The sequence below is a fragment of the Rhinatrema bivittatum genome, chromosome 1 (assembly GCF_901001135.1).
Source record: "Rhinatrema bivittatum chromosome 1, aRhiBiv1.1, whole genome shotgun sequence".
In the NCBI taxonomy this organism is placed as follows: domain Eukaryota; kingdom Metazoa; phylum Chordata; class Amphibia; order Gymnophiona; family Rhinatrematidae; genus Rhinatrema; species Rhinatrema bivittatum.
In genome coordinates this window covers 21,038,341-21,064,310 of record NC_042615.1, presented here as the reverse complement: position 1 = coordinate 21,064,310, position 25,970 = coordinate 21,038,341, and the positions used below count along the sequence as shown (strand labels likewise).

The window sequence follows — 25,970 nt, the reverse complement described above, 5'->3', positions numbered from 1 at the left end:
CAGAAAATGGAAATTCTGAGCAGGGGGAATTCTGTGCAAATTCTGCACTCCACAATAGTGCAGAATTCCCCTAGGACTAAATCTCTTGTAGTTTATGAATGCTAACATTTTCTTTCCTTACCTTTTTAGAAATGCATTGTAGCCCTTCTTTTCTTTTATTTACTTTTTTAACAAAAACTTTAGTTGACCTTATAATATCTCCTTTTAGTTTTGCCCACTGCTCTTTTACTTCCCTGTAGATTTTCACATACATCTAATAACTCTTTGAGGTACCCCCCCCCCCCATTTGAATAAGGTTAGTTTTAAGAACATAAGAAATTGCCATGCTGGGTCAGACCAAGGGTCCATCAAGCCCAGCATCCTGTTTCCAACAGAGGCCAAACCAGGCCACAAGAACCTGGCAAATACCCAAACACTAAGAAGATCCCATGCTACTGATGCAATTAATAGCAGTGGCTATTCCCTAAGTAAAATTGATTAATAGCAGGTAATGGACTTCTCCTCCAAGAACTTATCCAAACCTTTTTTGAACCCAGCTACACTAACTGCACTAACCACATCCTCTGGCAACAAATTCCAGAGCTTTATTGTGCATTGAGTGAAAAATAATTTTCTCTGATTAGTCTAGGAATCTAGGACCCTCACCTTTGAACCATCATCCCAGATGATCATCTACTGTAATATTAGAAACACTGTCCCAATTGGTAAGCACAAGGTCCAGTATCACCCCCTCCCATGTGGGATCCTTTACCAGTTTATGGAACAGTTCCCCCTGCAAAGAATCAAAGATCTCCCTAATTCTAGAAGACCTTGCAGCTGGGTTGTCCCCATCAACATCCAGCAGATTAAAATCACTTAGCAATAGCATGTCCCCCTTTCATAGCAACTTTGTGAGCATCCTTCATTAAATTTGTCAATTTATGTTGCCTGCAAAGGAGGTATTTATGTCACACCAATACAGATGGATGTTTCATTCCCTCTTTCCAGATTAGCCCATAGTGCCTCCTCCTTACCCCATAAACTCTGCAGTTCTGTTGCTTTCATTTTTTTTGTGTATAGTGCCACTTCTCCTCTCTTTCTTCCTACCCTGTCCTTCCTGACTAGGTTGTAGCCCAGAATAACTATATCCCAGTCATAGTGTTCCATGTACTACATCTGTGTGAGAGCTGTAGCATTCAACTCAACGTCTTCTATGACTGCCTCTAGGTCTGGGACTTTATATTCCATACTATGTCCATTAGTATATATAGCTTTCTAGATTTTGCCCTTTATTCTCATTTCTATACATATGTTTAATGTTTTACTTACCCAAGGGAGTTTTTCACCCATCCCCAATGATTCTGGTTTACAGTTGGCCTTATTAGGTTTGCCACTCTGTTCTGGAAGACACTTCACCTCTTCCTGAATAGGTGGACCCCGTCTGTGCTCAGCAGTCCTTAGAATGTCATTGCATGGTCCAGGAAGCTGAAGCGCTATCTTCTGAAACCATGTGGTCTTCTGAAGGTTGTTTAAGGTTTATCTTGCTTCAATCCTTTTGTGTCCATTTTCTGTCATCCTACTCCTGGCCCTTTTTCAATGAGCCCCTTATCACTTTCTGCACTCCCCAATCAATCCGCACCTTCCAAACAAGTCCTGTCTCCTTCACAGTTTTCACCTCCATTCTCACATCACGGATGAAGCAAGTGATTTAGAGAAGTGGATCCAAGGGAGCTCGCCCCACCCGTGAAGCCACTGCGGAAAAAAAGAGGAATTAGAGCGCCCCAAGGCTTTGCTGAAGAAAACGCAGCCTCCTTAGCCAGTTTGCAGTTCTCTCCCAACATATCAAAGGAGGACCAAAATGTTGCTGTAAAAGAATTAGTTGTGTTTTATAACCGTCATAACTTGAAAGGTGAAATGAGGATCATGTCCAAGCTCATCAGAACCAACAGGCAGAAGTCCAGATTCTGCAGGCTCATCTGAATGTGGTGCATGCTCTTCATGGTCGTCATGCCATGTACCAGCAAAATGTTGATTTAATACGCGGCGTGCAGCAATACTATGCATTTCTCATTTTAACCAACATTTCTTAATGTGCTCAACAGTTGAGTCGTACTATTGGCAATATATCCTGGGCTAGTAAGAGATCACATGGCTCGAGCTCAGGAAGAAAGATGGCTGCTGATATAATGGTTCTGACTTCCACATCCCTCCCAGAGGTCATGGCAGTAGTTCACCGAGCAGTGCTTGGAGATATTCTTCACCCTTTTCTCCCTATCTAGGACCATATCTGCTCTCTGAGTCGCAATCTTCTACCCACGCAATTCCTCAGACCTGGACCCTTCGGTGGAAAATCAAAAGGTGATAATCTAAGGAAATGCAAACCCCCTTTGTCCATAACTTTCCCAACCCTGACAGATTCCACCCCTTGTAACATTTCTCCCCTATGCGTGTAATTTTACATGTGTATCAGTCGTGCAGTTATCTAAAGGGCCATGTATAAAGGGCACTGTATGTCAATCAAACTTTCTTAACGCGCAAAAAAAAAAAGTTAATTCCAGATGCAGTATGCTAATAATATGCAAATTCATCGGGCATTCAAAAAGCATGTAAACCTAAAAAGTGAGCAAAAAAATCAATGGCCCACGCAAATCACATTTATTATCATAGTTTATGCTGATAAAACATGATTTATGTGCAGAAATCGTGATATGCATGCGTAAATTATGGTTAATGCACAGAGAACATGCTTTGTTCGCATTGTGAATTGAAAACCATGATTTATTCACATAAAAGTTATGCGCATAAAACATGAGTTAGGTGCATAAAGGTTGTGCACGTGAGTTAAGAGCGCAATTTTTCTGTTCCTGATTGAGGAGTATAAAACGTACTTTAGGAGCATAAAACTTTGCTCCTAAAGGTGGTGCGCACAAAACAAGAGCATAAGTTTTCACTCGGGGTTGTGCATACAAAACCCGTGTAAAACATATTTTAAGCACATAAACCCTGAGTACAGGACCCGGATGCCGCAAATTCCGCGCTCAGCCCTCTAGACTAACACTGGCCCCCGAAACTTTACTGCAGCTCTGACCAGGAGTTAATTTTCCAGTATTAAGAAGCAATAAGCTAAGCCTCTGCACCTGCCTCCCTGAATATGGGATTTGCATGGAAGGAGGGCTCCTGTGCAGAAGGCCTAGCACGCTTTATCACATCGGGGCATGGGGTTGCCCCATCTGTTTTGGTCCGACCACTCCACTAGGAGGGGATTGCATGCATCCAGCACCCCTTCTCTGAAGAATGCTTCCTTACATTGCAACTGAGTCTTACCCCTTCCAGCCTCAGAGCCTGACCCCTTGCTCTAGAATTTCCTTTCCACTGCATTATTCATATCCAAGAGGTATTTGCATGCTTCTTACCATATCTTCCTCTCGCAATTCCCCCAGAAATAAATATTTAGGTCCCTAAATCATTAGGGGTTTTTTTTTTCCCCTGAGTGGTTCAAAAATGATAGGGATCTTGAAATTTGTATTAGAAAGACTATAATTACCAAAATAACATGCATGCGGCTGTAACTTCCCGTTTCTCTGAACCAGCAATGTCCACAGCACTTCTTTTATTGCTTCTGAAGGGCTTGGTCTAGTGCTGTTCACTAATAATAAAACTTGAATTTAGGACACCAGCTCCAGACTTCAACAAAAAAACCCAAAATCTGAAATGAATAGGTTCCAGAACAGCCAGTATTACCTAAACAGGGCAGAAAGATGCACATATAGAGACTTCTACCTTCTAACTCAGATTTTCCCACTAGTAAGACTCCTGCAAGATCAGCAATCCTCCACACCTCAGAATGGAAGAGTCCCTTTCATCTGGCGGGTGCGCTACACGTGTCCCATTGACATCAGCTCTTCAGTATCAGCACGGCACTCCGCCCAGCTCTTCGCAGGTTCCCTTACATGCTCTGTCAGGGCATTTTTAAAATAAAAAGGGAATGTGCTCATCCATCAGAACCGAAAGCTGTCAGCCTCTCCCTGACTGTAGAAGCCAGCTAGAAGGCATTCAAACTCGTTGTTTTTATTTCTAAAATGCTGTTTTGCAAAAGCATTAGTCCCCTGGCTATTGCACTGGTGTATGTCCGTCCCTTCACCTTGAGACATTAGTCTTGTAAATCAACAACTGAGCACTTTCTAATGTGGTCGGGTAGGTAAGAGTCTGATAAAGGAGCCTTACCTTTCATCCTAGGCAGTTCTGGGCAGCAGTGCTTAGATAAGAGTATTAAATAGATCCTCCAACCTCTCTTTGTTTGAGGTGTTAAATACTGCTGGAAACTTACAAATGTGAATATTAACTTAAAGTTTGATAAACGTGTTTTGCCTCGGCCTAGGCAAATTGTCTTTTTTTTTTTTTTCTGTTGAATACTTTTTATTTTTCTCAAATTATTTAGCAAAGATCGTGGTTGCCACATTAGTCAAGGAATTAAATACGCTCTACTTTTTAAGCCCAGTGTAACTGCACTGTTTCTTGACGGAGTTGATGAAGAGAGGATAACTCTCGAAAGCTCGCCACACGTGTCCTACAACTTGTTTCTTCACCCTTCATTTCCAGTGATTTGAATGGCTGAAGTAGTGTTCGCTTTGCAGACTTATTGATCAGTACTAGAAGACGCAGTAGCAATTTGTATTTCCATCTTATCTTTTTTTAAGAAAGCTCATTACAGGCAGGTTACCAGTGTTTCTCTCTTTCATCTACGTGATTAAATTGTTTTTATTGCTACTGCCGTCCTCGTTAAAGAATTCAGACACTCACACTCACACAGAATTATACCTGGCGGTCTCACATCTCCTGAAAAGTGTGAAGGAAGTTATGGTTGGGTAGCTGTGAAGTCTTAATTTATGTAAACGCCACAGGAAAAAATATATCCAAACCTGCGACTATTAAGTTGTAAACAGAGCCCAGTCAGAGTTTTATCTGTCAGCCGTTTTGAGAAACTGAAAGGAAATATTTTCTTATTTAAAGGCAAAAACTGGATTGAGCAAATATTACTCAAAGCACTTATAATCAGTTAATTATGTGTAGATATGTAGCCAGAAGCTGGAAATATGTATAAAAAGCCACAAAGTATGTGAGGGAAAAATAGCACTACATTCCCAAGCTTCTACTTGTAAATCTCCTGAAAAGTTGGAGATTTTAAATCCTTTCCCAGGAAACATCGTACGTAAGTTATCTGGTTAGAGCTTATCCAGCTAAGTTACGATGTATGTCCAGCGGCGCGGAGAAGCTGTTGAATATACGCACCTATGTGCGCACTTTGCCGGATAAGTCTACCCGGCTAAGCTTGCTGAATGGCACGTCTGCACCTAGACGTCCACCTATAGGCCTGACTCTGAATATCGGTAGTTAGGTGTGCACCTTATATGTCTAACTTGCTCTGCCCCTGATCCGCCCAACGCACGCCCACTATTTTTGTGCATATATTTTAGCCCTATAAAGGACTTAAACAGCTAAGCGGCGGCCGCTGAATGTATGCCCATATCATAAGTCCCTCTTAGCCGGCCAAATAGCGCTGAAGATGCCCTGAATGTTGAGCCGACCATTTCTGGTGTGCTTTTCCATGTACTGCGTCTCTCGTGTGCCTCGGCTTTTCAGTCTCTGTGCAGACCGGCACGTTTCTCTTATACGGCACCGAGGTTTCTGTGTCAGCCTGAGGGCAGATCCTGCCGCAAAGCACATGGAATTCTGTGGCCAGCAGCTTTGGAACTTCAGTGGAACATCCGCTTGTCCGATTTTTTTTTTTTTAATCATTTACTTTTTCATTTAACTTAGTATAGTGAACTGCACATTAATAAACTCAGGTGACACCAATGCGAAAAATCAGCAGCTTGGCTTGTTAACAAATTCCCGAGTGGTTACAGTGATGGGGTTGGCAGAAATAAACCTCTAACGAGTTTGAGTATTAAAATCACAGCTATCCCGTGTGTCTCACCTATAAAGACAAATCACTCATTTACTAGGGGTTTTTATATGAAAATGAGAAAAAAGAATTCTGCAGCAAAGCGAAAATATAGCTTGCGACTTTGTGAGTGCTGAATCGTAGAAAACTAGGGGCCTAAAGCATTGTAGTTTTATTTCATTAGATAACTGAGGGATTTTAAAATCCACGCACACATGGACAGGTGGCGCGCACGAGGTGGGTGAATTTTAGTAAACTACGCACAGCGACGCAATCGGGCCTCCTCTAGTTCCCTCCCAGTCCACTCCAATTAAGGGAGGGAACTTTCCTACCGTTCCTACCTCTTCTCCTCTCCTCCCTGACCCCTAACCTAACCATCCCCATTTTTTTTTTGTTTTTTTAACTTAACTGCACAATCGGAGCAGAAGCAACTTCCGCTCGCCGGCCAGCTGCCGGCGCACACACTTCCAGAAACCAGCGGTTAATGGTATTGTCCCGGCCTGACCCCGCCCCAGCCCTCCCCTTCTGACAGGCCCGACACTTGTGCACGTATCGGGGTTTACATGCATAGCCAGGCCTGTTGTAAAATGCGCACGGAAAGCACAAGGCCAGGTCATGCTCATAAACCTCGAAATTTACACGTGTGGGCCTTTGAAAATGTATCTGTAAGTGAGTAACTGCATTTCCATTAAGACATCTAGTTATTACTGTGCTTGTAACCTGCCAGACAGACCTACCAACTAGTCAGTTCTGGCAGCATAGCCTAATTGAAATAGCTACCCATACTAGTTTGGCTGTTGCACAAATATCCAGCCTTCAAGGTATCCTGCAAAGCTTACCAGACAGACTCAACTACATGAGTGCCTGTGGTTCTGCTAGGACTTCTAGATTATTGCGTTACTGACCTGTACATTGGCATGGTCACTTCCTTTTTTCTAAGAACATAAGAAATTGCCATGCAGGGTCAGACCAAGGGTCCATCAAGCCCAGCATCCTGTTTCCAACAGAGGCCAAACCAGGCCACAAGAACCTGGCAATTACCAAACACCAAGAAGATCCCATGCTACTGATGCAATTAATAGCAGTGGCTATTCCCTAAGTAAACTTGATTAATAGCAGTTAATGGACTTCTCCAAGAACTTATCCAAACCTTTTTTGAACCCATGAGATCTATTTAACCTCGTAGGTTCCATTGCCATTTTTGTCTAAGGAGAGTCCCTTAAAGATAGTCCAGGATTTCTCTATTTCTAACTGATTATGCAAGCAGGAAATTCCAGTCAACATTCCTTAGGTTAAAATCTCCCAACCCCTACTTACCCCTCCATTCTCCCCTTTGGCTATCTTCAACCAGATCTCTTTCCAGGACTTCCTCCTAAGTAGAAGATCTATAGAAACTGAACATTAGATATGCCATACTGGGTCAGACCAAGATCCAACAAGCCCAGTATTGTGTTTCCAATGCAATCCAAGTCACAAGTACCTGACAAATGCCCAAACATTAAATAGATCTCATGCTACCAAGGAATGAAAGTCCCCTGAGCAATAAAGCATTTAATATAGCGCTTTTGGAAGAGATATGGCATGTCTTAGTATTAATAACACAGAACGTACCACTCCAGTAATTTTGTGGGAGTGTTTGAAGGTTGTGGTGTGAGGTAAATTTCTTTCATGAACCTCTTATCTTAAAAAAAGAAGAGGCAGGCGCATGACTGCAAATCACCCAAAAAATAGTCAAACTAGAACTGAGTCATAAGAGATCCACAGACCCACAGGTTTTGAAGAGGTTGGAAACAGCGAAGAGAGAATTGTAGTCTTTAGATTTGGAAAGAATGGCCTTTCAGCTAGACAGGGTGAAACAGAACCATTATGAGTTTGGTAACAAAGCAGGTAAACTGCTGGCAAGACTCCTGAAGGAGAAGCTAACTCAAAATCGCATCACAAAGATAAAAGACAGAACAGGCAAGTTTCTGTATGACACTGGAGATATTAGTAAACGTTTCATACAGTTCTTCGAAGAGTTGTATGATTCGGCTAAATTTGTTACAGAGCACGATATTGAACGCTATCTCAGTGAAGTAGAACTCCAGGCTCTCTCAGACAAACATAGAGAGGCACTCAACAAAGAGATTATCACTGGGAATGTTTTACAGGTTATTAAAGACTTAAAAATGGGTAAATCACCTGGGCTAGATGGGCTACACAACCAAGTTCTATAAAACATTTCATCTGGTCATTTTAGCACCACTAGTAGATATGTTTAATGCCTTGAGATCTGTAGGCCCACTGTCCCCCAATGCCAACTTAGCTGGGATAACTATATTAGCAAAAGAGAGTTGAAATCCTACTTTTTGTAGATCTTATAGGCCCATATCTCTGATAAATATAGACCTGAAAATATTAATTAAGAGGTAAATTTTAAAACATATGTACATGTTATAAAATTGGGGGTCGGCATGTGCAAGGGGGTGCACACTAGTGCTTCTTGCGTGTGCTGACACCCTTGGCCTTCCCCCGTTCCCGTCCCCCTATTCTAACCTTCCCACCCCTTCCCCTAACCTTTCCACCCCCTAGCCCAATCCAATCCCCCCCCCCCGAACCTCTGTCTTACCTTTTGCAAGGGGGTGCACACTAGTGCATCTTGCGTGTGCTGACCCCCTTGGCCTTCCCCTGTTCCCTTCCCCTCACCTTTCCACCCCCAGCCCTATTCTAACCTCCCCGACCTCTGTCTTACCTTTTGCGCCTGCCGGCAGTCTGCTGGCACACAATTCCCCGGCACAGTGGCAAATGGCTGCTGTGCCAGAGGCCTCTGGCCCCACCCCAAGACTGCCCCTTTCTTTAAAACCCCGGGATTTAGACGCATCCTGGGGTTTACGTCCATCACCAGGCCTTTATAAAATAGGCCCAGAGCACGTAGCCCCCCTCTACGCACGTAAAGCTTTTAAAATCCGGTCCTAAGGTTTTAGCACCAAGACTCAGTGCTGTAGCCCCATTGTTAATACATAACAACCAGTCTGGGTTTGTGACAGGTAGATTTAGCTTCACACAACGTGTGGTGAATTTTAGAACCGATGTGGAGGCCCAGCGGGAGAATCTTTCACCAGTTTTGCTGACGGTGGATGCAGAGAAAGCCTTTGATAGGGTCAACAGGCCATATCTTTTCAGGGTACTAGAGAAAATGCAATTGTGAGAGGATTTTGTTAATTGGATACAAAAATTAATGTATGCATAAAGATTAATTGGGCCTACTCTGAACCCTTTGAGGTGAAAAAGGGGACTAGGCAGGGATGCCCTCTATCACCTCTACTAGTCACATTGTCACTGGAGCCCTTTGCAAGGAAGGTTAGAGGCAGCCCTCAAATCCAGGGGCTAAAAAACGTTGGAGACGGACTATAAGATGTCACTGTTAGCTGATGATCTTTTATTCACCCCCTCAGATCCAGGAACGTCCCTTAAAGCTCTGCTGGCAATTGGACGGTATCAGGCTTTAACGTTAATGAGGACAAATCACAGATTCTAAACATCTCAATGCCAGAGTCACTGGGAGGGCAACTCCAATTTAAAGTGTTAAGAAGTAGGGGAAATGTTTGGGGGTTAGAATGGGCCCAAAGGAAGACCAGCTATTTAAGCTCAGTTATGACCCCTTAATAAAAAAGGTGCAAGAAGATTTGGACAGATGGGATAGACTAGAATTTTTCCTGGTGAGGGAGAGTGGCAATTATCAAAATGAATATCTTGCCTAGATGCTGCTATTTTCAAACCCAGCGGCTGTTCCAGATAAGATCCTGAAATTGTGGCAACGAAAGGTGTTTCGGTTTATCTGGAAAAGGAGAATTCAGAGGGTGACGGGCAGGGTGCTTTATCAAGTCAAATTGAGAAGTAAGCATTCCTCCTTTGATGTGGTATTTTGTTGCATCCCAATTACAAGGAGTTTAAGCCATGGGCAAGTATAGCTCAGACCGGTGCGGGAGGTCCCACATTAGAAACAAGGGCCTGGTTGGGGGGAAGGCCGTTAATGGAAGGCTTATCCCCCTTTTCCAAAGTGAAGTTGGGAATGTGGAGTAAGTGGAAATCGAGATTTGGTAGGAGAGAGATTTGCCTATGATCACACATCCTTCTTGCACAACAAAGAATTTCCTTCCAGGGAACGAAGTGACAGAGATCATACGTTGGGGGAAGAGAGGGATTACCAGGCTGGAGCAGGTTTGGGATGGTCAAGGTTTGATCCCTTTCGATAAATTACAACAGAAATACTTGTTGATAGAAAAGGACCGATTTTCCTACAGTAAGCAGTGCATTTTTTCAGTAGGGAAAAGAACAGGTAAAACTTTATTTGAAAATGTCTATGAACATGCAGACAGGCTGCAGAGACCTCTGTCAAAGGTGTAAGCCGTGAGTTGCAATCAAAACCTTCATAGCAACGTGCCTGGGAGAGAGAACTGGGGGGGGGGGGGCTTTATGTTACGTTATGGGATCAGTGCTTTCTATCCATAGGTAGGAGTTCTGTCTCCTCCTTAATAAAAGAAAATGGATATAAAATGTTATAGAGGTGGTGTATTATACCTGGCCTTTCCCACAAAATGTTTGCATGGGCGAATGAAGGATGCTGGGAGGAGTGGGCGCACTCTTTCTCCTTTGGTGGGAGGGTCCAGTGGTTAGCAAGTTGTGGGGTGAAATCCTTTGCTTTTTCATTGTCCATGACAGGGTCAATATGATCAAGAATCCCAAGGTTTGCCTGCTTAATATTCCAGTGATGGGAGGAGAATGAATATCTACAGCAATTGCTGATACAGCTTGTAACGGCAGCAAAATGTGAATTAGCTTACTGGTGGCCTAGAGGGACAGTCCCCGCTGTGGGAGATGTGTGTACCAGACATGAAAGAGTGTATTCCATGGAAAAACTCACAGCCATAAAAAAATGATAATATGAGAAGGCGAGGGGTCCCTTATACAAGATGGAAGATAACAGAAATAGAAGCACAAGGTGGAACGGGGAGGGGGATAGGAAGGGACACGGGGGGGATGGCGGAAGGGCATTTGATGCATTCTTCTTCTTATTATTATTGTTAGTTTTAGTTGAATGGCCGATGGTGTTATTTGGAGCTTCAGTGTCGGAAGACTTATACCTACCGCATGGTGTGTGGGAAACAGTGGAAGAGATTTGGCTGCTCTGCTGTGATAGGTTGAGGAATGCTGGCGGGATGAAGATGGAAACACAGGATTACATCTTCTTACTGTATTGAATTTCTGGCTTTATTGTAATACAAAACAATTATATCAAGGTGACATTACTGTTTTATCCTGTTTAATAATTATTAAATTACAAAACAAAAGAAAATTGCCCCTCCCCTCCCCCACTGCAGGGGAAAAAAGGGGTGGGGTTAATTCAGGGAAGGAAAATAGACGGAGGGGGGGGGGGGGAAATGTCATTTCGAAATCCCCAGGTTTACTTTCACGCAGGTACAAAGTGCCCGCTTTTCCCCTGCCAGTTCAGATTTTCAAACGGAAGCTTCTTGGGGAGTTTCCCTTTGAAAATCGGCTTGCAGTCCTGTGCACATTCTCAAAATAAGGTCAGATATGTGATCACTGAGCATGAGATGAGAAATTACATTTTAAAAAGGAGTGAGGAGTAAGGTTAATGGGAAGCCGAAGCCTTGTATTTAATGCGCGATTTTGTCCTCTCTTGATCTCACAGAAGTGAGCTGAATCAACAGAAGCACCGTACCCAGGAGCTTGCCTCTCAGCTGGAGGCTGCAAATGAAAAGCTACTTGAGGTAAGGGAATGGCTCGCCTGGGACCTCTTTTCCATAGTGACTTCATAGACTGTGTTTTACCTGATGGCTCGTACAGAGAGAGCTTTCCAGGTTCTCAGCGGGTTAGATTTCTATTTGGCAATCATCCTCCTCCCTGCCTTCCAAAAAGTGTGTGTGTGTGCGTATGTGTGTGTGTGTGTGTGCGTGTGCGTATGTGTGTGCGTGTGTGTGTGCGTATGCGTGCGCGTGTGCGTATATGTGCGTGTGTGCGTATATGTGCGTGTGTGTGTATATGTGCGTGCGTGTGTATGTGTTTCACCATATAACAGGCTTCTTCAAGGAATTATGAAGCCACAAAGGATTTCAAATTGCACCTAAAATATTGCAGCCACTGTCTTGTAAATAATATACAGTCTGTTTCAGTGATTAGTTCACACTGTAATCCCCTCCAAACCACGTTGATGAAATGCATCTGTCCATAAACTCAAGGATTGAACCTCCCATTGCTGCTTATCTGGCAAATGAGAGCATCTATAGAGACCAAAAAGGGAAATCTGATTCCGACGTGATCATTCACTCAGTGAACCATCACTTCCACAATGCATCTAGACCTCACAAAATAAAAGGCACACATTATTTGTGTGCACAAAAATTTCAATATTCAGCAGAGAAAAACATTCAAAGCTCACTTTTTCTGCATGAAACCCAAAGAGTTAGGCACACCAAAGCTTTGAATATTGACTTCTTTATGTCCATTTGATTACTACTAGTCCCATACAGCCTGCCAGACAGGTCTGGCCACAGTCAGCTTGTCAGATGGGCCTGGTCGACTCCCTAATTTATAGCCTGCTAGACCAATGTAGATGCTGCTCTCTTTTTATTCATCCTTACTCTTGTGTTGGAAAGTGCTGGTACCAACTTGGTCACTCCTATGGTCTGTGGTATCGCCAGGTCATGCTTCCACTCTCTCATCATGTGTTTTGCAGCTAAGGATCCTCTGCGCTTGTTCTGTGAGCATTTTATATAAAATGTCATCACAGATCATATTATATATAGCCTACTGTATACAGGCAGGGCAGTGAAGGTACAGTACAACTTCTCTGTTAAGTGAATTTAATAACAATATATATAAAATACAATGTAGAAAATTATAATTGACAAACAGCTTTTGTGTTTATCTTTAAGCATCTCTTGATAAAAGCTCTTATAAACTGCATTAACCTGTTAGCCAAATACTGCATGCTTTTCATTTCAACAGTATGAAAAGTTAACCACTGAATATCAAGAGAAAACCAGCAGACTTCAAAGGCGGCTAGACCAAGCAGAACAGAGGGCAACCTCAGCAGCCCATCAGGTACAGCAACCTCCCGCACCTCAACGCTGGAGAAAACAAATCCAGGATCAGCATGTGGAAATAATATTTGGATTTTCTTCCAAGTTAGTTAATGCTGTGTGGTAAATTGCTTCTCCCAGGACAAGCAGGATGGCCGTCCTCGCACGTGGGTGACGTCATCGGATGGAGACCGGCACGGAAAACTTATATCAAAGTTTCTGGAACTTTGACTAGACACACTGAGCATGCCCTGAGCATGCAGGGTCCCTGAGGCACGTTGACTAGACACTCTGAGCATGCCCTGAGCATGCAGGGTCCCTGAGGCACGTTGACTAGACACACTGAGCATGCCCTGAGCATGCAGGGTCCCTGAGGCACGTTGACTAGACACTCTGAGCATGCCCTGAGCATGCAGGGTCCCTGAGGCACGTTGACTAGACACACTGAGCATGCCCTGAGCATGCAGGGTCCCTGAGGCACGTTGACTAGGCACACTGAGCATGCCCTGAGCATGCAGGGTCCCTGAGGCACGTTGACTAGGCACACTGAGCATGCCCTGAGCATGCAGGGTCCCTGAGGCACGTTGACTAGACACTCTGAGCATGCCCTGAGCATGCAGGGTCCCTGAGGCACGTTGACTAGACACACTGAGCATGCCCTGAGCATGCAGGGTCCCTGAGGCACGTTGACTAGACACTCTGAGCATGCCCTGAGCATGCAGGGTCCCTGAGGCACGTTGACTAGGCACACTGAGCATGCCCTGAGCATGCAGGGTCCCTGAGGCACGTTGACTAGACACTCTGAGCATGCCCTGAGCATGCAGGGTCCCTGAGGCACGTTGACTAGACACACTGAGCATGCCCTGAGCATGCAGGGTCCCTGAGGCACGTTGACTAGGCACACTGAGCATGCCCTGAGCATGCAGGGTCCCTGAGGCACGTTGACTAGGCACACTGAGCATGCCCTGAGCATGCAGGGTCCCTGAGGCACGTTGACTAGGCACACTGAGCATGCCCTGAGCATGCAGGGTCCCTGAGGCACGTTGACTAGGCACACTGAGCATGCCCTGAGCATGCAGGGTCCCTGAGGCACGTTGACTAGGCACACTGAGCATGCCCTGAGCATGCAGGGTCCCTGAGGCACGTTGACTAGGCACACTGAGCATGCCCTGAGCATGCAGGGTCCCTGAGGCACGTTGACTAGACACTCTGAGCATGCCCTGAGCATGCAGGGTCCCTGAGGCACGTTGACTAGGCACACTGAGCATGCCCTGAGCATGCAGGGTCCCTGAGGCACGTTGACTAGGCACACTGAGCATGCCCTGAGCATGCAGGGTCCCTGAGGCACGTTGACTAGGCACACTGAGCATGCCCTGAGCATGCAGGGTCCCTGAGGCACGTTGACTAGGCACACTGAGCATGCCCTGAGCATGCAGGGTCCCTGAGGCACGTTGACTAGGCACACTGAGCATGCCCTGAGCATGCAGGGTCCCTGAGGCACGTTGACTAGGCACACTGAGCATGCCCTGAGCATGCAGGGTCCCTGAGGCACGTTGACTAGACACACTGAGCATGCCCTGAGCATGCAGGGTCCCTGAGGCACGTTGACTAGGCACACTGAGCATGCCCTGAGCATGCAGGGTCCCTGAGGCACGTTGACTAGGCACACTGAGCATGCCCTGAGCATGCAGGGTCCCTGAGGCACGTTGACTAGGCACACTGAGCATGCCCTGCATCCATGCAGGGTCCCTGAGGCACGTTGACTAGGCACACTGAGCATGCCCTGCATCCATGCAGGGTCCCTGAGGCACGTTGACTAGGCACACTGAGCATGCCCTGAGCATGCAGGGTCCCTGAGGCACGTTGACTAGGCACACTGAGCATGCCCTGAGCATGCAGGGTCCCTGAGGCACGTTGACTAGGCACACTGAGCATGCCCTGAGCATGCAGGGTCCCTGAGGCACGTTGACTAGGCACACTGAGCATGCCCTGAGCATGCAGGGTCCCTGAGGCACGTTGACTAGGCACACTGAGCATGCCCTGAGCATGCAGGGTCCCTGAGGCACGTTGACTAGGCACACTGAGCATGCCCTGAGCATGCAGGGTCCCTGAGGCACGTTGACTAGGCACACTGAGCATGTCCTGAGCATGCAGGGTCCCTGAGGCACGTTGACTAGACACACTGAGCATGCCCTGAGCAGGCAGGGTCCCTGAGGCACGTTGACTAGGCACACTGAGCATGCCCTGAGCATGCAGGGTCCCTGAGGCACGTTGACTAGACACACTGAGCATGCCCTGAGCAGGCAGGGTCCCTGAGGCACGTTGACTAGGCACACTGAGCATGCCCTGAGCATGCAGGGTCCCTGAGGCACGTTGACTAGACACACTGAGCATGCCCTGAGCATGCAGGGTCCCTGAGGCACGTTGACTAGACACACTGAGCATGCCCTGAGCATGCAGGGTCCCTGAGGCACGTTGACTAGGCACACTGAGCATGCCCTGAGCATGCAGGGTCCCTGAGGCACGTTGACTAGACACACTGAGCATGCCCTGAGCATGCAGGGTCCCTGAGGCACGTTGACTAGGCACACTGAGCATGCCCTGAGCATGCAGGGTCCCTGAGGCACGTTGACTAGACACACTGAGCATGCCCTGAGCAGGCAGGGTCCCTGAGGCACGTTGACTAGGCACACTGAGCATGCCCTGAGCAGGCAGGGTCCCTGAGGCACGTTGACTAGGCACACTGAGCATGCCCTGAGCAGGCAGGGTCCCTGAGGCACGTTGACTAGGCACACTGAGCATGCCCTGAGCATGCAGGGTCCCTGAGGCACGTTGACTAGACACACTGAGCATGCCCTGAGCATGCAGGGTCCCTGAGGCACGTTGACTAGGCACACTGAGCATGCCCTGAGCATGCAGGGTCCCTGAGGCACGTTGACTAGGCACACTGAGCATGCCCTGAGCATGCAGGGTCCCTGAGGCACGTTGACTAGGCACACTGAGCATGCCCTGAGCAGGCAGGGTCCCTGAGGCACGTTGACTAGGCACACTGAGCATGCCCTGAGCAGGCAGGGTCCCTGAGGCACGTTGACTAGACACACTGAGCATGCCCTGAGCATGCAGGGTCCCTGAGGCACGTTGACTAGACACACTGAGCATGCCCTGAGCATGCAGGGTCCCTGAGGCACGTTGACTAGGCACACTGAGCATGCCCTGAGCATGCAGGGTCCCTGAGGCACGTTGACTAGGCACACTGAGCATGCCCTGAGCATGCAGGGTCCCTGAGGCACGTTGACTAGGCACACTGAGCATGCCCTGAGCATGCAGGGTCCCTGAGGCACGTTGACTAGACACACTGAGCATGCCCTGAGCATGCAGGGTCCCTGAGGCACGTTGACTAGGCACACTGAGCATGCCCTGAGCATGCAGGGTCCCTGAGGCACGTTGACTAGGCACACTGAGCATGCCCTGAGCATGCAGGGTCCCTGAGGCACGTTGACTAGACACACTGAGCATGCCCTGAGCATGCAGGGTCCCTGAGGCACGTTGACTAGGCACACTGAGCATGCCCTGAGCATGCAGGGTCCCTGAGGCACGTTGACTAGACACACTGAGCATGCCCTGAGCAGGCAGGGTCCCTGAGGCACGTTGACTAGGCACACTGAGCATGCCCTGAGCAGGCAGGGTCCCTGAGGCACGTTGACTAGGCACACTGAGCATGCCCTGAGCAGGCAGGGTCCCTGAGGCACGTTGACTAGGCACACTGAGCATGCCCTGAGCATGCAGGGTCCCTGAGGCACGTTGACTAGACACACTGAGCATGCCCTGAGCATGCAGGGTCCCTGAGGCACGTTGACTAGGCACACTGAGCATGCCCTGAGCATGCAGGGTCCCTGAGGCACGTTGACTAGGCACACTGAGCATGCCCTGAGCATGCAGGGTCCCTGAGGCACGTTGACTAGGCACACTGAGCATGCCCTGAGCAGGCAGGGTCCCTGAGGCACGTTGACTAGGCACACTGAGCATGCCCTGAGCAGGCAGGGTCCCTGAGGCACGTTGACTAGACACACTGAGCATGCCCTGAGCATGCAGGGTCCCTGAGGCACGTTGACTAGACACACTGAGCATGCCCTGAGCATGCAGGGTCCCTGAGGCACGTTGACTAGGCACACTGAGCATGCCCTGAGCATGCAGGGTCCCTGAGGCACGTTGACTAGGCACACTGAGCATGCCCTGAGCATGCAGGGTCCCTGAGGCACGTTGACTAGGCACACTGAGCATGCCCTGAGCATGCAGGGTCCCTGAGGCACGTTGACTAGACACACTGAGCATGCCCTGAGCATGCAGGGTCCCTGAGGCACGTTGACTAGACACACTGAGCATGCCCTGAGCATGCAGGGTCCCTGAGGCACGTTGACTAGGCACACTGAGCATGCCCTGAGCATGCAGGGTCCCTGAGGCACGTTGACTAGGCACACTGAGCATGCCCTGAGCATGCAGGGTCCCTGAGGCACGTTGACTAGGCACACTGAGCATGCCCTGAGCATGCAGGGTCCCTGAGGCACGTTGACTAGGCACACTGAGCATGCCCTGAGCATGCAGGGTCCCTGAGGCACGTTGACTAGGCACACTGAGCATGCCCTGAGCATGCAGGGTCCCTGAGGCACGTTGACTAGGCACACTGAGCATGCCCTGAGCATGCAGGGTCCCTGAGGCACGTTGACTAGGCACACTGAGCATGCCCTGAGCATGCAGGGTCCCTGAGGCACGTTGACTAGGCACACTGAGCATGCCCTGAGCATGCAGGGTCCCTGAGGCACGTTGACTAGGCACACTGAGCATGCCCTGAGCATGCAGGGTCCCTGAGGCACGTTGACTAGGCACACTGAGCATGCCCTGAGCATGCAGGGTCCCTGAGGCACGTTGACTAGGCACACTGAGCATGCCCTGAGCATGCAGGGTCCCTGAGGCACGTTGACTAGGCACACTGAGCATGCCCTGAGCATGCAGGGTCCCTGAGGCACGTTGACTAGGCACACTGAGCATGCCCTGAGCATGCAGGGTCCCTGAGGCACGTTGACTAGACACACTGAGCATGCCCTGCATCCATGCAGGGTCCCTCTTCAGTCTCTTTTTTTTCTGTGGAGCTTTCACTTCATGGTTAAGCAAGCTCTTGGCTTTTTCCTTAGAAAATTGCCTTTGGGAAAACTTTCACTGCTTAATTTTGGTTTGTTTTTTTTTTTGCATTTCCATCAAAGTCGGGTCCCTCTCAGTTCCTCCCCTTAGGCTCCTTAGTCAGGTTTTTCGGCGTTCTCGGTAAGTTTGTTTTCACTTCCATTCCCCCCCATGGTGGTAGTGCCTCAGTGCCAACCGGCTTAGACCACCCGCCATCACCGCTCTTGTTTTGTTCCCTTCTTTTCGTTCATCATGGCCTCATCTGGCTTTTGTTGATGCTCCCAGTGCTCAAGGACCGTGTCCATCACAGACCCTCACAAAGTATGGGGTAGATTTTAAAAGGGTTACGCGGTGACTCCTTCTTCAGGGAGACTCAGCATTGGTGTGAGTGGACAATTGGTGGACTGATCTGTGCAGGCATCTGGCTGCCAGGAACATCTGCTTTCTATGTCCACCCCCCAAAGTGTTGTGAAGTAACATGAAAAATTGCTTTCAAAAATGAGTAGTATGTGTACAGTCCCACCAAACATGATAAAAACATCCCCGTCCCCCCCATTTCCTCCAACATTTATCATCTGTGTGTGGGAACAGTTTATGGAACCGGACAGGAGTGAGATACCAGCTGTTAAGACCTTATAGCCATTCTCCATCAGAAGAGCTGATATCAAACTCTTTCCTGTGTATAAGGATGAAGGATCCCATTCAGAGTCAGATAATGCCCTCCTCCCATGCAGTAATATGCTTAGGTTTCTCTGTAAGCTCACAGTTAAGTATAGAGTAAATCTTTGAGATAACTCCATTCATTTTATCTGCTTGCTCACAGACCACTTCAAAAAAAAAGTTTTACCCAGTTTTATATCAAAAACGGCTCTTTTCTGAGGTAGAAAATGTTTCACCTGTATGGTAAAAGAAACAATTTGTAGTTGGCAAGTCAAAACTCTTCCATTAATTGTTCAAAAGTCAAAAATTCCCCTGCTCGGAGCATGTGCTCGAAACGCACAATTCCTCTACACCCCCACGCCAGAAGTAATACCTGGGGAGAAATCCATATTGTAAAAAAGAGCTGAACAAAAGACATTTTCTCTCCTCCCTACAAGCCGCGGTTTCCATTGATCCCACACCCAAAGTGTGTTTGAAGTATAGGGCAAAATCTGCCCAGTTCTTCTCCATGTTTTACTCAGATGCCAGCAAAGAGCTCCTAATGGCATTGACCCCAAAAAGCATTGCCCCTGATCCACCTCTTGTGTTGTGTCTTCCTGCTTATGCCAGTCCACGATAGCCCTCAATTGAGAAGTCGCATAGAACCAGCTTAAATTTGAGGCCCCAAGCCCCCTCTATACCTGGGTTGGAACATAATCCTGTAGGATATCCAAATGAAATAAAAAATACACTGGTGCCATAATTTAAGGATCTTGGTATAGATATTGGCAGGGTCTGGAATAAATAGCAGAGTCTTGGGACCACATTCATTTTAATAGTCTAAATCCCATAAAACCAGGGCAGGTCAAATCTCTCTCAATTTTGCCAGGTCTTTTCTTAAAGCCTCCATTAAGGGATTAACGTTTAATTGAAAAGGCCTCTTATTTGTCTTGCCTACCGGTAGGTAGATTCCTAAATATTTTATTTTAGTTTTTGCCCATTTAAGGGGAAAATGATTTTTTTTTTTGAAATTAATACTTTTATTAACTTTCAATATAACAACATTATCACAGTAGCAGTATGAATACAGCGTATAGAATACATCCCCAATTCCCCCCTCCCTCCCCAACCCCCACCTAGGTGGGGGAGCTCAATTCGGTTAAGGATCACCAGTTAATGATATGTCAAGGAGATCAGATTTATCAAAGTTAATCCTGAGCTCTGCTAAAATTATCCATCTCCACCCCGATCCGTATACATAACAACATCATCATCTGCGAACAGTGACATTTTATAACTAACATCTCTCACTGACACTCCTTGAATGCCAGCATCTCTCCTAATCCATGTTGCAAGAGGCTCCAAGAAGATCGCAAATAATAGAGGGGATAGTGGGCATCCTTGTCAGGTACCTCTACCCACCTCAGATCTCTCCAACTACCTCCAATTAACTTTTGATACAAGCCATTGGATTTGTGTAAAACTTGCTAATCAAAGTTAGAAAATATTTCCCAAAGTGCATCTTTTCAAGTGTTTTAAAGAGAAAAGACCAGTTAGTAAATCCTCTGATTAAAATGTATTACCTTGAGGGTGGGGTGGTCGATCCCTTTCTTCTGAGGCAAATCTGGCTGGCATCACTGTGATAGCTAAGGAGGGCAGAGATCCATTATTATGCGGCTCGTACAAACAAATTTCACTTAGTAATATCGACCTAAAAGTCCCGGCCAAAACACTCACAGATAGGCTTAATTGTGTAATAAAGACATTGATCAAGCGAGGTTTATTCTAGGGTGGATGGCTGCGAATAACGTGTGAGATGTCATGGATCTTATCTGGTAGATACACAAAGAAAGGATACCAGCTCTCTTACTTATAACAGATGCCAAAAAGGCCACTGGATGACCCTTCCAACTCCAGTCCCTTTTCCTCCTCCGCACTAAAATGATCTTTTCCTTCAATGAGTAGCGGTGGAAACAAACCACAATGTCATGAGGGCGGTTATTAACTTGAGGCCCCAATGCTCTGTGTACTCTCTCCAGCTCAATGGCTGCTTTGATACTGTTAGCGCCATCTCCTCCTCCTACAAGGATCAGCTGGCTAATGTCAGTCACCACTTGCCTGCAATCAGCAAACTCGGGGGTCTCCAGCACTCCTGTCAGCCTCCGATTACATCACTGAGAGTGGTTCTCTAGATCCTCGATCTTAGTTAATAGCATTTAGTGTTCTGCTCCAATATCCCGATGAGAGCTTTGGAGCCATTAGATTTTGTCCTGAGCATCTAGTCTGTTATCAGGTTCTTCCACTCGACTCCCAATTTTGGCCACCTTCTCCTTCAGCTCAGATACCAACTCCATAATTTCAGCTTTGATTGCTTGCATATCTTTCCGCAGGTCGCAGAACTAAGAGTGAAATTCAGCCCTTGTGGCTGCCTCCACCACTCCATCACCATCCAGGCCTACTTCCAGTGAGTCACAGTCTGTTTGATTCTCCATCTTGTCTTCTTCCTCAGCTACCGCTGCTCGTTTCATATAAGAGAACTGTTTAAACTCGACCACTTTTTTGTTGGCCGACATCCCCAATCTCTTTTAAGCTGCATAGGGATGCTGATCAAGGGGATTTAGCTGTGCACAATCGGGAGCTGCTCGATTAAGCTGCTTGCAGGAGCGGTGACAATTTCCCTCCTTTTGCCCTTATTTTATGGTGACGTCATGTCTCCATGCTCATTTTGCCTCCTCTACCCAATTCTAGATGCTAGGGACATCAGGAGAACCAATCTGCGCCTTGGGAAAGGGATAATAAAGTTCCTGCATATTGTAATGAAGCTGATAACAAAGTTTTTAGGAGGTAATTTTCAGAAGGATTTCTGCATGAAAAAAGACTTTTGAAAATTGCCATGATATATTTTACTTTTATGCATGTTAACGCCTTTGAAAATTCACTTCTTAATGAGTAGTAAAGAACAGATGGAAGAGGACCAGGGACCCCAGCAGTTCAGCTTCAGTGTCGGGGAGGGTTTCTCCCCCCTTACATAAAAAGTTCACGGTTAGTTCGGTGCTTCCATGTGAAGTACAAATCAAAAACACAGGAGAGGAAAGGGAAGTAAGAAACCAATCAGAATACAAAAGCGTTCACTCCGATTCATTATTTCTGCCACTCAACCTGTTTCAGAACCTGTATTTGAACAATTAATTTTGAAAAAATGAAGAAAGCGACCTCAGGGGAAAAAAATGCAAAGGAAATGCGCCAACACCTTCATCACTTTTTTCAATCAGGTCAACAAACCTCCCAGTTATAAAGGCATGAAAAATCCCTTACTCCCTTCTATATTCTTTTAAAATTCAAGTCATGAATTGGTAGACCCGGTGGCTCCAGAACCAGGCGAGACTGGCGCTTGTGGGAGTTGGCATCTGTGCTTGGGTCCTAGCGCCATGGTAGAGCCTCCCCGGGGGACAGAGGACAGGAAAAAGAGCTAAGCCGCACTTCCAGGAGCACCACTCTCTTTGGAGTGGCCGTGTGCTGCTGTTGCCCACTTAGTATATATGTAGTCTGGTGTTCAATTTTAAAAGACATATAATAGGCTAATACTGTACAATTGGGAGGCTTTTGGACAGATGATAAATTATGATCTTGGTGAATACCCTTCACCTTGTTTTCACTGATGGGGGGGTTTTTTTTCCCATTTTTTCCATATTAATTTTTTAGAGACTGGTTTTGAAATGTTGATTATTCAAAAGTTCGTTCTTTTTAACAAAGTATTTTTATGTGCCAGTAAGGAAAGTTACAGTGCGTGTACTGATTTTTTTTTTTTTTTTAACTCTTGCGTTAAAACTGTACTCCAGCACTGATGCTGACCTCCTTGTGCTCATCTCTGTAGCTACATCTGATTCCCTGCTCATCTCTGTAGCTACATCTGATTCCCTGGGACAATGCTCCTCTCTAGGATCCCACTGTCAATCCAAGAGCAGCTGATAAGGGGGCTGCAAGAAAACTGATTTCTTTTATCACATTAGCATTCAATAGAAATATCAAGAGGGATCTTGCAGGGTTAACAGCAGTGCGCACACTACACTTCTCTGCTTACTCTCGTGTGACTCTTTGTGGGAACCAATTACTTAGAGAGTACGGTATATTGCCATTTTCAATTGAGTCGAGCAGACTGTAGTTAATACTCTTATTTAGAGAAATGGGCCGGCAGCCTCAAAGGGCAGCTTCTACTGCGGACAATTGACCTTCGCATAACCTGGAAATGTTGTTGAAAAATACAGGCCGTTAGACTGGCACACAATGTTAATAAAGTACTGTTTTGAAATGGGATGAGATTTTCATGCTTGGTAGGAAAGGGTTCTGGGACCTGTGAGATCTCAAAAACTCAGGTACTACACTATCTTTGTTATTCTTCTGTTGATCCAATAAAAGGTGTCACAGCCTGCAAATAATTCAGGGTTGATTACATATATATATATATATATATATGTATCTCTTTCTTTTAAAGCCTTTCCCTGAAAGCCTTCCTATTTCAAATTAATTTTAACAAAATGAGCAGTTCCAGTAATTGTTTCTTTTTGTTGTAGATCAATCAGATTGCAAAGCAGAAGCGAAAAGCAGCCACCGTGCTGGACCTGGAGAATGTGTAAAAATCAGCAGGCGCTGTTTCCTGCCAGCCGAACAAGCAGGGGGAAAAGCTAGCAGACGGGCACTGTCCTGCCTACCCCGGCGTTCGTTCGTAGTTGCAAGTCCCCATTCCCTCGTGTGGGGGGGAGAAAAGCATAGCAGAACTGTGAGAGCGTCACAGCCGGCTAATAGCAGAAAACGTGAGAGAGCAGACTGTCGAAGTTATGCTTCTTGTCGGCTATTTCTTTGTGTGTGTGTGTGTGAGCATATCACATCTAATTTACTAGTGGTGCACTATATATATTTCACTCTATACCTTCCCTAAAATGAAGTTTTAAAGCGTTTTCTACACATATGATAAAAGATTTTTTAAATTTAATTTTTAATAAAGATATATGAATGGACTGTTAATACTCAAATCAAAACAAGTAAGTATAAAGGGAATCACCTCCATTCTTTCGGAGTCCTTTAGCCAATCATCGTGTTACCATCCATCCACCTTCCAATGTATTAGTTGTATTACTAATTCAAATTAAAAATACCTCTTCTCAATTGGAATCACTTCCCTTCCCTGTACTACCCTAAGTTCCACTATTCCCAACAAGGGGCCCTTTGTTTCACACTGTGGGCTTCCTCGAGCGTTATTAAATGTTACTTTTTCTACACTTGAGGGCATGAATGTGAGCATGATCCTTGTCTATGCTCATCCCAATTAAGAAGAAGGATTCCTTAAACATCTGTTCTTCCAAACATGTCTAAATATATTTTTCCAAATAGATCATGCCATGATAGCACTGCAATATCAAACATAATAAAATGCATAGCCCTATCTAACAGGAGTCTGCACCAGCAAGGAAGCTTCTGAAGCTACAGTGCCAACCAACAAAAGCCTCCGCTTCCCATGGCAGGGAACGGAAAGCCAAGACATTTTACAGCTGGTACCGGAGTTGTCTGGACTGAAAGGCTGCGTTGAAGCTGCTGTCCCTTCCTCGTTGACTGAGGCCCTGCTGTGACAGCTTTGCCTATTGGCACCCAAATGACACTAACAAAAGACCCTTGATTTTCAAATATGGAGGTGCGTGATAAGCCCGCAAGTTAAATCGGTTTTCAAAAGCTTGTTTCCTGCATTGAAGCCTGAAACTGAACACAGTGCATTAAACATTGACAAAGTTATCCTATGAAGGGAAAAGTGCACTAAGAAAATATGTGTGTAACCGTTGACGTGCAATGAGACACTTTAGTAAATGTATACATCTTTGATTTTAATATTATAACCTCCAAATCCAAGCCAAACTCTGTTTGTGTAAAAAGCCAGGCTAAGAGCTCTCAAAAGACAGATGTGGCTTCAGCGCCACAGGTTGAATGCCATGGGTTTCGAGCATCTTTACACTACTAATTTCACTTTTTCAGCTGGGATGCTGAGGTTTCACGTGCATCCTGCTGCTGGGGGAGCAGTAAGTACTGTCTGTTCAGTTTTCCGCTCGGAATTCGCTCTCCCCCCCTCTCATTCCTCATGCAGATCGGTGAGACTGGATCAATGACCGTAGGCTTCCTTCTCCAGGTTTACGGCATCGTCTGGTAATAACGAACCAGCCCCTTTTTGGCTGGCAGCCTCAGGAGGGAGAGCACCCTTTGAACTTTAGAAGCAGTTTTTGGTAAGTGGCAACTGAGAAAGTACAGGGGATTTTATCTGTAGGTGTGGAACCCATACAGAGAGAACCCAAGGGCTCGCTGAAAGTGACTGTAAACAGTGCTGTCATTTTTGTATGGCCAAATGGAATAAATTGTTTTGTAAATACTGTGTAATTGGCTGAGAGCATCTGCTTAACACACATTTTGTTTGCACCCCTTTGTGTAACAAAGATACAGCACGATTACGTACCTGGGTCTTCTCTCATAACAACAATGCAATGGGACACACACACACGGGTTGTGTGACTTAAGAGGATCCTTCCAGGGGGAGCCTAAGGAAACTGTAAAGATATGAATAGTCAGGGCTTAATTTCTGGGGGAACGCATGCCTTTTCCGACTTAAGAGGTAGAGCAGCAGGAGGGGGCCCTGCTCCAGCCCCTCCCCTCCAGGCAGCCTACAGGGAGGAGGGAGGGAGCCAGCGTGGACAGAACAGCCGCCCTGCTCCCTAAGGCAGCCCTTCCGCTCCTGCTCTAGGGGAAGGAGTGTAACTGACCCAGAAACAGCACAGCAAAGAGCAGGCATGAAAAGGGTTTGAATTTAGTACACGTGTGAAACTCGGGCAGTAGTGCCAGTCGTCAAGGCTTCAGCCCTGGCACGTCGGCTCACAAGTTTCAAATTTGTGCTACTTCAACCCCCTTCTTGTGACTGTTACCCAGGGCTTCATTTCTAGAGTAACAACCCCAAATGAAGTTCTGGCACCTTTTTTCCAGGATCCAAGGAAGCAGAGTTGAGCTGGTGGTGTAAATCAGTCCCAGCTCCCCTGCAGAAACGGAGCAGAGCCAGTAGTGGAAAACGATCACTTCTGGTATCCCAGACACCACAGGAAGCAAAGCAGAGCGTGTTGGAG

The 25,970-nt window shown here is 46.4% G+C and overlaps 1 protein-coding gene across 2 annotated transcripts in view; it reads left to right on the top strand.

Moving 5' to 3' along the window:
• The window catches only part of SCLT1 (sodium channel and clathrin linker 1), a 207,883-nt gene extending 182,652 nt beyond the window's left edge, over positions 1–25,231 (top strand). Inside the window, exons 21-24 of one of the 2 annotated variants that reach the window (XM_029592475.1) lie at positions 11,616–11,694; positions 12,932–13,027; positions 21,210–21,283; positions 23,391–25,231. In XM_029592475.1, coding sequence (XP_029448335.1) covers positions 11,616–11,694; positions 12,932–13,027; positions 21,210–21,283; positions 23,391–23,505 — 364 coding nt within the window. In that variant the 3' untranslated portion in view covers positions 23,506–25,231. The remainder of the gene's footprint in view (positions 1–11,615; positions 11,695–12,931; positions 13,028–21,209; positions 21,284–23,390) is intronic. The other variant, XM_029592554.1, reaches the window with a different exon arrangement.
• Positions 25,232–25,970: the final 739 nt, after the last annotated feature.